This window comes from Mustela nivalis, assembly GCF_964662115.1.
Source record: "Mustela nivalis genome assembly, chromosome: 4".
In the NCBI taxonomy this organism is placed as follows: domain Eukaryota; kingdom Metazoa; phylum Chordata; class Mammalia; order Carnivora; family Mustelidae; genus Mustela; species Mustela nivalis.
The window spans coordinates 161591719-161604782 of NC_139023.1; the positions used below are offsets into that span (position 1 = coordinate 161591719).

General features: G+C 49.3%; 1 protein-coding gene across 3 annotated transcripts in view; it reads right to left on the bottom strand.

The window, feature by feature from the left end:
- Positions 1-13064, bottom strand: part of BMP1 (bone morphogenetic protein 1) — a 42261-nt gene that overhangs the window by 15444 nt on the left and 13753 nt on the right. For all 3 annotated transcript variants that reach the window (XM_082729276.1, XM_082729277.1, XM_082729278.1), the window contains 5 exons: positions 12861-12976; positions 5015-5117; positions 3323-3439; positions 2929-3074; positions 2636-2831 (listed from right to left, as the gene is read on the bottom strand). In XM_082729276.1, the coding sequence (XP_082585402.1) occupies positions 2636-2831; positions 2929-3074; positions 3323-3439; positions 5015-5117; positions 12861-12976 (678 nt within the window). The remainder of the gene's footprint in view (positions 1-2635; positions 2832-2928; positions 3075-3322; positions 3440-5014; positions 5118-12860; positions 12977-13064) is intronic.

The following is a 13064-nucleotide window of genomic DNA, read 5'->3' on the forward strand; positions in this document are numbered from 1 at the left end:
TATGACAAAGGAGGCAAGAATATACAATGGGGAAAAGACAGTCTCTCTCTCTTTCTTTTCTTTTTTTTTTTTTTAAAGATTTGGTTTATTCATTTGAGAGACTGAGTGAGAGAGAGCACAAACAGGGAGAGAGGCAGGCAGAGGGAGAGGAAGAAGCAGGCTCCCCGCTGAGCAGGGAACCTGATGTGAGACTCGATCCCAGGACCCCGGGGTCATGACCGGAGCTGAAGGTAGATGCCTAACCGACTTAACCACCCAGGTACCCTGAGAGTCTCTCTCTCTCTCTCTTTTTTTTTTTTTTAAAGATTTATTTATTTATTTATTTGAGAGAGAGAGAGAGAGAGAGAACACAAGTAGGCAGAGAGTCAGTCAGAGAGAGGGGGAGGCAGGCTCCTTGCCGAGCAGAGAGCGGGGAGCAGATGGAGCGGGGCTTGATCCCAGGACCCTGAGATCATGACCTGAGCCTAAGGCAGAGGCTTAACGTAATGAGCCACCCAGGTGCCCCCCGAGAGTCTCTTTAATAAATAGACAGACTGGAAGCCTACATGCCAAAGAATGCTACTGGACATTCTAACTATACACAGAAAGAAACTAAAAATGGGTTAAAGCCTTAAATATAAGTCCTGAAATCATAAAACTCCTAGAAGAGAACACAGGCAGTAAGCTCTCAGACACTGGTCATAGTCATATTTTGGGGGGCTCTGTCTCTTCAGACAAGGACAATGAAAGCAAAATAAATAAATGCGATGATGTCAAATTTGAAGGCTTTTGCACAGTGAAAGTAACCTTCAATAAAATGAGAAGGCAGCTTAACGGGAGAAGATATTTACCAATGCCATATGTAATAAGTGGTTCATATCCAAAATATATAAAGAACTCATAAAACTCAATATTTAAAACAAACAAACAAACAAACAATTGATTGAAAAATGGTCAGAAGATCTGGACAGATATTTCTCCAAAGAAGACATCCAGATGGCCAAGAGACACATGAAAAGATGCTCAACATCACTCATCGTCAAGGAAATGCAAATCAAGACCACATTGAGCTCTACCACCTCACGCCTGTCAGAATGGGTAGTATCAGAAAGATAAGAATAACAAGTGTTGGTGGAGGAGTGGAGAAACGGGAACCCTTCTGCACTGTGGGTGGGAATGCAAATTGGTGCAGCCACTGTGGAAAACAGTATGGAGGTTCCTCAAGCAGTTAAAAATAGAAATACCATATGATCCGGCAATTCCACTTTTGGGTATTTATCCAAAGAAGATGAAACAGCGATTCGAAGAGATACACGCACCCCCCTGCCCACTGAGATGTGATTTACAACGGCAAAGCTATGGAAACACCCGAAGGGTCCACTGATAGATCAATGGATAAAGAAGATTGGGGAGAGCCATTCAGGGGAATATCATTCAACCATGGGAAGGATGAAACCTTGCCATTTGTGATACCATGGAATAAGTGAATTCATACTAGGTGAAATAAGCTAGACAGAGAAAGACAAATGCCTTGTGTTTTCACTTAGACGTGCAGCCTAAAAACAAAACAAATGAACAAACAACACAGAACAGAGACAGACTCATAGACACAGAGAACAAACTGATGGGTGCCAGAGGGGAGGGACTGGAGAGATGAACAAGAGAGATGAACAAGGTGAAGGGGATTAAGACATACAGTTTTCCAGCTATAAAATAAATGAAGACGGGGGATGTAACGTACAGTGTAGGGTATAGTCCATAAGATGGTAACGACTTTGTAAGGGGACAGACGATAACTAGACTCACTATGGTGACCATTTTGTAATGTACATAAATGTTGAATCACTATGCTGAATGCTTGAAACTAATAGGATATGGTATGTCAATTATCCTTCAATTTCTTTTTTTTTAATTTTTAAAAAAATTTTAATTTTTTATTAAAAATTTTTAGTCCCAGAGGTACAGGTCTGTGAATCACCAGGTTTACGCACTTAATAGCACTCACCATAGTATCCTTCAATTTAAAAAATGTGTTCTGGACACACTGTGGAATACTATTCAGCCTTAAAAAAGGAAGGAAATTCTGCCATATACAGTATGGATGAATCTTAAGGACATTATCTTTTTTTAAGATTATTTGAGAGAGAAAGAAAGAGAGAGAGCACGAGTGGGGGAAAGGGCGGAGGGAGGGGGAGAGAGAGAATCTCAAGCAGACTCCACATTGACTCGGGGCTTCATTCCAGGACCTGAGCCAAAATCAAGAGACAGATGCCTACCCCACTGAGTCACCCAGATGCCCCTTAAGGACATTCTGTTGAGTAAAAGAAGCCAGTGGCAGACAGAGAACTGCAGGATTCCACTTACGTGAGCTGTCTAAAATAGTCAAGTCCAAGAAATAAGTACGAAGAGATGGAGTGGAATGATGTTGCCAGAGGCTGGGGGAGGGGGAGACGGGAGTTGCTGATCAACCCGCATAAAGGGTCAGTCAAGCAAGATGAGCAAGCTGTTGAGCACGTTTTGACCTGTGGACACAGGGCAGATCTCACGCAAAGGCTTCCAACCACACAACACCAGACAATTTTAAACACTAGCAAAAGGAATGAAGGGGCTGGATCCGCCGCGGGGGCTGGGCTGCGTGGCGAATAGGAGGGAGCACCTTTGAAGAAGTTGACAGCAAAGCCGGCTTTGTTAATGGATCCGTCAGAGACGAACTTGAGCCAGAGGCGGCTGGACGTGCTCTTGATGTCGTCGGGCTTCTCGTAGCCACAGTAGCGTCCGATGAGGGTGCTGCTCTCGCTGTGCCCATCGCGCACCTCCAGGTAGTCGTAGGCACAGCTGTCGTGGCGCTCGATCTGAGGGTTGGGGCTCAGTCAGCAGGGGGAGGGGTGGTTGCCAGGCCCAACACCTGGAAGCCCATGAAGAGGTGTGCCTGAAGGGTCTCTGACCTACCTCGAAGGACTGGAAGGTGAGGCCCACGTGGAAGCCTTCAGACACCTGGATCCGCCAGATGCAGACCTTGCTGGGCCGGTAGTCATCAGGGTAATTGGGTGACTGGATGTGGCCATTGTCCTTTTTCACATCTCCCCCACAGATGGCTTCAGGGACACGGAGCGAGGTCAGTTAGGATGCTCTGCCCAACTCAAGAGCCCCTCTCTCCCTCTCCGCCAGACCTTCCCATGGGCCTCCCCTCTTCTCAGTGCCCCCGGGGCCTGGCCAATCCCACCAGGATCTCAGCTTCCTCCCTCATGGGCGCTCAACCTTGCCCCTGGGGTGCCAGGAGCAAGCTGTTCTGGGATGCCCGGGGACCCCGTATCTGACTCCTCCTGCCACTCTTCCTCAGTACCTTCATAGACGGCAAAGAAGCCCTTCCCGACCCAGTTGCTGCTGCTGCGGAACTCCACCCAGAGGCGGCTGTCGGTGGAGACAATAGGCTCGGGTAGTTTGCCCCCACAGAAGCGGCCTGTGCAGACAGTGTGGACAGAGGGCAGTGAGGCCTGAAGCAGGTCGTTCTCACCTCCCTGCTCCAGGAAGCCAGTCCTGCTGCTGCAGGGGGCTCAGGGGCTCTGGCCCTGCTCTGCACTTGGCAAGAATTCCTAAGACCCTGCAGCTGGCCTGAGTCTAGTCCAGGACCTAGCATGGCCTTGAAGAGCCAGAGAGTACTAGACTTCTAGAGGGTTCTGTGCACCTGTGGGATGGAATATGAGTTCAGGGAGGAAAGGGGCTCCTCACGCTAACCAGCTGTATCTGTGTTTTATTTACTTTTTTTAAAGGAACATGTGACCGCCATGTTCTCATTTGTTCTCCATGCAAACAAGTAATCACCAAGAATGAACACAGTTTTCTTTGGACATTACTAATGTTTTCATCTGACCAAATGCAAGAGATGTCAGAGGACCCCAAGGAAATCCTAGAATCCAGGGACTGGGTCAGAAAATGTCCCCTTTGAAATAAACCCTGACAAGAAGCCGTGTCAGCAGGTGGGGATGGTCATTTGTGGAATTCTTGGTAATCAAGAATCAACGAGGGATGACCCGTGTGTTCCAAATAAGATTGGGTGTTGCCCAACCTTCGGCAAGGGCCAGAGGGTGCTGACCTAGGAATGCAAGTTACGAGAAAGTAAGTGGACTCTTGGAAACGCTTCCACGTCTGCAGGAGGCAGTGTTGTAATGACAGCCGCTTTGGGTGACTAATGAGAAGTATTTGAATATCAGAAAGAGGTGGATAGCAATGATTCATCAGCCTGCTTCAGGCCAGGCTGTGGAACGAAGGTTCTAACGCTAATGGGCGGTCCTGGGCAACTTAGGAGCATGCCCAGATTGGAGGAGAATTCACACAGCTCCTCAGGCTTGAAGGAAAAGCCTCTCTTAGCCCTAACTCCATGCCATTAAAGCATCTTCTGTCCCGTGCTTCTGAATACTCACCCCCCACCCCCGCTTACTCACCACTCCCCTCACCAACAAGGGACAAAGTATCCTGTGCAAACAAGTGAAGGCCACTATTCCAGGTGGGGAGCCCCCACAGTGTGCCAGGCTACCCTGTGGGCACCCTTAAGCCAGACCTTGCAGAGAGAGAAAATGGAGCCTCTGAGAGTGCCCAGATGAGGAGGAGGGCCTGGAGCTGGGGAGCTGTGCCTGTCTATCTCCCTGTGTCCACTTGTATGACTTCGTGACCCACACACTGAGCATCACCCCGGCAGGAGGCCCAGAAGCCCGTACAGAGGACTCAGAGGTCCAGATTGGGAAAGGGACTTCATGATAGAGCTAGAAGGCACTAGTTCTGCCAGGACTCTTGGCTCCCACACTAGGGTGGCCAGATCACCCTTGGCCAGCCTTTGGATTTCAGCAGAGGATGAAGAGACTGTGATTTAAGTAGTTCTTAAGAAGGAATTAGCCACATCAAACCGAAAGCTTTTGCATAGTGAGGGAAACTGTCAACAAGATAAAAAAGCAATTCACTGAATGGGAGATGATATTTGCAAATCATACAATGCCACAGCCACAGAGGAGGCGGGGGAGGGGGTGGGCTCCTGCGTTACCTCGGAGGGGCGCCTTCCTCCAGAAGCCGTCCCGGACCTCCACGTAGTCATACCAGCACAGGCGGCTGCGATACAGATCCATGGACGTGAAGTTCAGAATGATCTAGGGGATATAGGAAGAGGAGGAGAGTTACATGGCCCCCTACGCCTCACCAGCCTCGCCTGCCAGCCCATGGTGGGGGCCTGCCTTCCCCTCTGTGAATAGTGAAGAGGTCCCAAAAATGAGCTCCCGGCACAGAAACGTCCCTCCTCTCCCCAGCTGTCTGCCAATGGCGGCCAGCATCCTTCTCAGACATCCTGGTTCTCAATATATGTAGCCTTGTGGCATCTAATAAGTAAAATGTCTCATTTTTCTTATTCCCTTCGTGAGGAGCCACTGCTTCCGCCTCGACCGAGCTCTCCTCCCTGACAAGTTCAGTAACACAAATCCAGCATCTTTAGAGGGATGACGCCTCAGTGGGAGGCGTGTGGGTACTGGGGACTCTGAAATGGGAATGAAGGGTCCAGAGGGGAGAGGCAGAGAAGAAGGGCTGAGTCACTGTGGTCACATATATATTGAACAACGATCCCAGGCAGGGGGCCATCCTAGCGGCTAAGGGGAATACCGGGTCCGAAAGCTTCCTGTGAACGGGTTTCAGGTCTGTCCCTGTTAAGGGGCTTAGGATTCAGAGGATATATACAACTGAAAATCTCACTTAGTAAAAAAACTCAGACTCCACACACACAGGCCTGAGCTGAGCTGTCACCTCTGCATTTCCTGATGTGAGTCCTTGGGTAAATCACCCAAGCTCTCTGACCTCAGCGGCCCCGAGCATGACCCGAGGAAAGAGCACGTCACCCTGACATGGGACTCATCCCCACTGCCCTGAGTGCCTCCTGAGCATGAACTCCAGCTGGTCACGTCACACTAGAGGGACGTTTGACACTTTGGTAATGTCCAACTCTCCCCGGCAGGTAACATACTAACAGGTAGAGAAGCACACTGACCAGGAGGGAAATTGCTTTAGTAGTTTCCAGAATGTGCCCCAAAGCCTCTTGTGTCTTTAGAGTCCAACAAGCAGGGAACTCCAGGGAACGGTTCGCTGTGACCTAAGGGGTGTGTCCCGTGCCCACAGGGCCCACCTGTTAGATCTAGCTGGCTTCCCTGCTGGAGGAAAAGAAAATAAGGAGATCTGTCTCCCCTTTGGCACACGGCTGAGTTAGAGGCAGGCAGAGCAGAGGCGAGAATGAAAGTGATCCCAAAGCTGGCACTGGCAACCGTGGTCCATAGCCTGTCATCAAAGTTGTGATGGTCGAGGTTCAGGGAAGAGCTCTGGCTCACTGTCGCTCCCTGACACGGACCCCTTCAGAATGTTTGGTGATTTCCACATCCACCTAGATGATGTTTCCCATTTCCTGGCCTCTCCGCCATGACCTCCCCTCCCCACCTCTTCTTCACACATGGCACGTCATGCCCTAGACCTTGTTCTCATCAGTAACTGTGCCTCCTCCCACAGAAGCTCAGCTTCGAGGAGCCCACCGTCCAGCCACGTGCCCCCATCTGTCCTTGCTCACCACTCTCTATGGAGTCCAGCAACACTTCCAATTCACCAGGACCGTCAGCCTGAGCCTATGGGGTTTTCCTGCCTTCTACCTTCACGTACTCACATTTCTCCTTGCCTAGCTTGGGACTACACCCATTCCACTTCTCTTCTTTTGATTCGTAACATGGGCTGAAATGTGTTTGTGTTTGGGGAAGTGTTTCTTAATTGTGGTTCTCTGGGATGTAACTGAGCAAGTCCAGGTTTGGAAAAGTGCCTATATTACTCTCGATGATTGTTACCAGTCATCATGAGAGCTATTGTTATTATCCAGGTAGAAGTCCTCATATTTTGAAAAAACTGATGTTGAAAATCTGGCTCTTGCTCTGGAGACAGTGTGCCCAATATTTTATCTTTCTAGAAAATGCCTGAAATGGGACACAGAGGAAGTGGCAAAGACCGGCAAATCCATGATCTAACTTTATCATTACCTCCTTGCAAAGGACCTCAACTTTCTCCTTTTCCTGAAAATCCCTGATTAAATCCGACTTCTACCTACTCTGTGCCTCTTCCCAGATGGTCAAATGTAGTGGCTAGAGAAAATACAAGCACATTGACTGTCTCACTTGAAATGTGAGACTGACTGGGCCCTTTGAGCTGCCAGACCCACCTTTTACAGCCTCCCCTTCTCTCCTCAAACCACCCGTTCCCCTTCTTGACTCGTGGTCCTGGCCCTGCCATCAACTTTTTCCAAGATTAGTTCAGTAGTCCCTACTCTTGATACTACCTCTCACTACAGCAGGCCTTTCATGATAAAACCGGATCTTATCTTCCCACTGCTCAAAATCCTTTAATGCATGTTATTCAGAGTAAAATCCAAAGTCTTCACCATGTCCTCTAAGGCCATCTGTGGTCTAACCCCCCGCTATCTCTCTGACCCCTCTCCCCACAATGCCCTCCTTGCTTACTTGGCTGTGGCCACATTGGCCTTGCTGGTCCTCAAACATACCAAGCCTGCTCCTGCCTCAGGGCCTTTGCATTTGCTGCCTAGAAGCTCTTCCCAGCTATCTGCCCAAAGCGTTCCCTCATTTCCTGTCCATTTCTCCTCCAACTCACCTGATGTGAATGAGGCCTTCCCACATGGAACAGTAATCCCTGCTTCGCTCCTTTATCTCCTACTGCTGCTTTCCTTCATGACATCAATCACCATCTAACTTACTGCATTTACTTTTTATTTGCTTGCCCATCCCTCAGCCCTGCCAAACTGTAAACCCTTCAAGGCCAGGAATTTTAATTCACTACAGAATCTTTGGTGTATGGCATGTAGGAGTTGCTTCATAAATACTTCTTGAATAGAATTTTGCTTTTAGGAATCTATTTTACAGATACATTTGCCCCAGTGCATAAAGATCTAAATCTTGAGATATTTACTGTAGTGATTTTGGTTAATACTAGAAACTTATAAAAAACTTAAATGAAACATCCATCAGTGGAGACCTACAGGGGATGCCCGAGCAGTGAAGAGAAATGGGGATGACAGCATGCTAAGCGGCCATGAACACGCCTGAGGTAGAAGTTGATTTGTGAACACGGAACCCTGACCACAATTAACTGTTGAGTGAAAAGAAGGTACCTGAGACCATATACCCATACACACATGCACACACATGTACTTGAAAGGGTCTGAAAGGATCCAGCAAGTGTTACTCATGCCTAGTCGCCTCTGAAGAGTGGGATTTGAAGAAGAATCCAGGGGAGAATATCCACTTCTTACCTTAGAAATTCTTCTATTTTTCAAAATTCTTACAGCACGGATACATCATCCTTCTATCTGACAAATAACAAAACTCTCTTTTAAGGAGTTGCTGGATAGAAGAAGGAAAGCAGAGGGCCCAGGGAGAGAGCTCTGGCTCCTCAGCTTATGCCCCTCACCATGATTCCATGTGGCCTCCCGGGTCTGCCAATCAATTTGGTCAGCAGCTGGGCTAAGAACAGTAGCAACTTTCCTGTCATCCTCGGGAACAACTCTGGCTCTGTTCGGGGCGGATGAATTCACAGCCTCTGAGACCACGCCCAGCCAGCGCTGCCCCAAAGGGCCCACCCGAGACCTCCCATGGGCAGGAGGGACCCGCGGTCGCTTCACTCAGGAGGAAGAGACCTGTGCTGGCGGTTAGGGTCACCCTCCAGGGAGGCACGGCCGTGGCTATATTGAGACCGGAGCTGTCTAATTAAGCGTTGTAACAGCTTCTGTCATGTGGAAACAGCTGTGCTCTGGTGGCAGGGGCACTGCCCTTGGCCAAAGAAAACCTGGCCAGCTCCACCACTTCCTGGCTGGTGACTCTGGGCCCGTGGCCTGATTTCTTTGTGCCTCGGTGTCTTTGTCTAAAACGTGGAGGCAAACCTAAGGAGCTGGGGGGTTAAATGAGATACAGCATGCGGGGTCTCCAAGTGGAACCTGCACATGGGAGGCATGCATCACATTTGTGGGCTGCTGTCAGGGAGCAACTGGGACAATATGTTGACTCCTGGGGACCCACGGCCTGGCTTCTGTCTGCCTTGTTGGACCACTGAGGCCCATCATTTCACACCTCTGGGCCTCCATTCCCTTCTTTGTAAGATGGCAATGGTCATAGACCTACCTCACAGGACTCAGGGAGCTAATATACGTAAGGTTTGTAACACTGACGCATGTAAGAGTCACGCATGCAACGTACATAAAGGCCACACATATATACTACAGTGTATGTCACTCAAAAAAAGTTAATTTCACTACTGGAGCTGAGTTTGCCCAAGATTTTGAACTTTGAAATGGGTTCATTCCAGAAAGTGGAAGTAGAGGGAGGCAGATGGGGGATGTGGAACGCAGGGAGGTTGAGCAGGGATTTCTCTGTTAACAGAATGATAATAACAACTAGCCTCGATTGAACCCCCACCACGTGCTAGGCGCTGCTCTAAGCACTTCATGTACATGAACTTGTTTAATCCTTGTATCATCAGGCCCCTGATGGAGGCACTACCACCAGGCCCACGTTACAAATGGGGAAACAAAGCCCAGAGTGGTTAAGCAACTTCCCCAAGATCACGTATCCAGTAAACAGCACAGCAGACCAGAGTCAGACCCAGACACTCTTCCACCCTGGCTCTTCAACTCACACCCTGAACCACCACTCCATGTGGCCTCTCCAGGACCGCCGCTCGATTTGGCCGAACAGTTGCGCCAAGAATGAGGGTCAGCTTGGCCTTCGCCTTCAGAGCCCCACGCCCTTCAGCACGGGGAAGCAGGAGCTCAGGGGAGGGTCCTGCACGGGCCTTGCCAGAGGAGGGAGGGCTCCCCTCTCCCAGCTGGGGGACGGGAGGTAGGGTTCAGAGAAGACATGACAGAGGAGGAGGGATCTGAGTGAGTGGGAACTTGAAGAACGGGAAGGTTATCACAAGGCAGGGATGGGAATGGGGGTGGACACTACTGCCAAATCCAAAAGACATTTTCAGTTCTTATCTTCTTGGCTTCTTTGCGACAGTAGACCGTGATCTCCTAAAACTACTTTCCCGCTCAGAAGGAGCTGGGTTCGTGGTTTGGGAGACACTGTCAGTCCTCTTTGGGACAGCTGCTAATGACGCATAGTGTGGACACTTGGGGGTTTTAGGAAGGCTTCCAACCAGGCTCTTTCTTCTCTGATATATCCCTGACTTGCATAACCATATAAGATAAAATGCACATATCACTCGTACTTCTGGCAATAAGCAGAGAAGCGGAGAGCGAGTGAAAACAACCTCTCAGCCCAGGAGAGAAATCAAAGTCCACCCCTGAACGCTGGCGGGTTTATCCCAGAGTGACTGTTGAAAGAGCATAGACTTTGGAGTCGGGCAGTCCTGGAACTGAAGGCTGGTTCCACCACGACTGCCTGTGTAAACCTGGGCAGAGTTCTGCACTCTGAGCCCCGACTCCCTCCTCCATACCTGAGAGATGACAGCCCCTACACCACGAAACAGATGAGATGAATGACGAGGTCATGCACACGAGATACCTACTACTCTGCCTGGCACACAGTGGACGTGCAGCAAGGAATGGCAGCTGCGGCGTCATGATGCCATCCTCCCTAGCTCCCCAGCCTCCGAGAGCCCTTCAAGGGTGCCTGTCCCCCGGGAGTCCATCTCTGGCTCACTTACGACTCTACAAATGCATCCAGGACTGGGAGCAAGTTTTACTTTTGCTCTCTCTGCAACCACACACTGATGAATCTGGAATTTTTCTCTGTAGCCTTCTTCTCTCCCTGGAGTCCCAGGCAGCCCTCTGAAAAGGGCTGGGGAGTCTCTGGGGAGTTGTAGAGGGAAGAGGCTCCAGGCACAGAGAGGCTTCTGCGGCCCAGCCATGTGTCTACTGGAGACTTGGGCCAGCCCATGCCAGCTCAGAACCGAAGGGAAGGAGACGGATCCTGACCAAGGTGTCATATCCTTGCTGACTGAGCAAATCTTCTGAACAGGAAAGATGGCAATATTCTACCCTACTCTAAGTTCCCGGAGCGGAGACTACCTCATGCCTCTTTCCTTCCCCCTGTGCTAGGCGAGCAGTGTGCACAGGAGTCCAGGGAAGGGCACTTTAGCAATTGTTGATACGGGAAAAGGCTTTAGAATACCCAGTACTGCAATCATGGATTTTTGTGTTGTAATCCAGTTTCTTGGGCCAGCTACTTGATTTTCCCAAGTCTGTTCTCTCATATGCAAAACGGGAATGACATGAGCACCCACCGAGAATGTCACTGTGTTAATTACAAGACATAACACATAAAAAATTTAACACATGCCCGGCCCATCACGCGGTCAATAACCGTTAGTTGTTTTTATTGTTATCCGCTGTGAGATCTCCAAAGGCTGCAGCAGTGGAGACCTCTGGCAGAAGGATCAAGGAAGCTAGGGCATGCTCCGAACGAGGCAGCAAAAAGGACAGCAATAGTTTAAGTTCAATTCAGAATTTAAAAAAGAAAAAAAGAAAAAAAAAAAGAACAAGGAGGGGATGGGTTGACTTTTTCAAGGCGGTGACAGAATTTTAACTGAGAGAGGTGATGGAATTACTCAACCCTCAACAGAAGTCTAGCACAAATGAGAATGATCTTTATATTGCGAAAAATAAAATAAGCACAGTTTGGAAAGGAAATGGAAACCGATTCATTTTGGAGGAGAGTCGGGGAGCACCTCTTTAAACTGGCTTTTGCCTCTAGGCTCAAAAATGACATCAGAGGACACTCAAATAACTAACAGATGTGATCAGTGTCTGTAATCTTGAGAGCTCAGAACAAAAGCTTTGCCAATTTTCAAAAGGGGGGTGTGTGCACGCGCATGTGTGCCTGTGTTAGAAGGAGGGTTTGGAGTGAATTCCGGGAATGGCAAACCACTGAGTTGAATGTCAATTCCCAGTTAAACAGACAGTCTGCCACCATTTAGAAAGGAGACACTTGAATCCTAGGAACCAGTTCAGGTTCACTTGAAACAAAGTATCAGACAAATGTCACTTCCATTTTAAAAGGCGTTTTACCATCTACTACCGGTAGATTTGATTTGGTAAGGGAGTCTGTCTACCTATTCGGTGTTCAGCAACTACTTCCTGTACCAGGAATATGAAGATGACAAAAGCATGGTCTGAGAAGCTCACTTCCCAGTCAACAAGGCAGTGACTCATGGCTGGTTGGTAGTGCTATTAAGGGGTGTCATAGCCAATGGAATAACTCTGCCCAAAGTCCGCCAATGAACCATGTCAGCTCAGAAAGGGATCTTGAATCTGCCTTGATTCGTGCCATGTTTAGTGTTTCAGTCAAAGACCAGGTTCCAAAGACCTAGAAGTCATGCTCACCGACAATTCGGGACAGAGTACGAGGGACGGCTACCTGCTGAATGGAGGCTTCCACATGGTCCTGAGAGCTGCTGGACTGGACAATAGGACCAGGAACGAAATCTAGCTGGGCTCCATACTGTACTAGTACATTAAGTGCCATGTTCCAATCAAGGGAAATAAAGTCTTAACGTTGACTTTTGGAAACAGTCAAAATGCATGGAAGGACATGGGAAGTGCAGGGGTGGGTGAAGCGTCCAGATTCCACATGAAAACTCTGTGGGTGAGCCTGAGAAGCCCTCAAAAAAGTGCCTCTTGTGTAGCAAGGGCTCTCTGTGATCCAGCCTTCCCATACAAGGATGGCTAGAAGCCCCTCCTCAAGGCAGTGCTCCTTTTTTTATGGGTTGAATGGGTCTATGTCTCCCAGGTAGGTCATTCACAGCCACAGTGGACTATGCTCTCCTACTCTGGGGTCCTGGCAGAGGAGGGGACGCTCAGTTACCTTCTCCCCGGGTGTGACTGAGATACGCCAAACGCAGTGCATGTGGGCGGAGTAGCCATTGGGGTACTCGGGGGAGGAGAAGTTGCCTGTGCTGTCTTGTAGGGTCTCTCCGCAGGCTGTCAAGGAAAGGAAATGACTGAACTGCTGGCTGCAGATGCGCGATCCCCCCCCCCCCCCCAGCCTTCTGGCTTCCCGCCCTGAGCT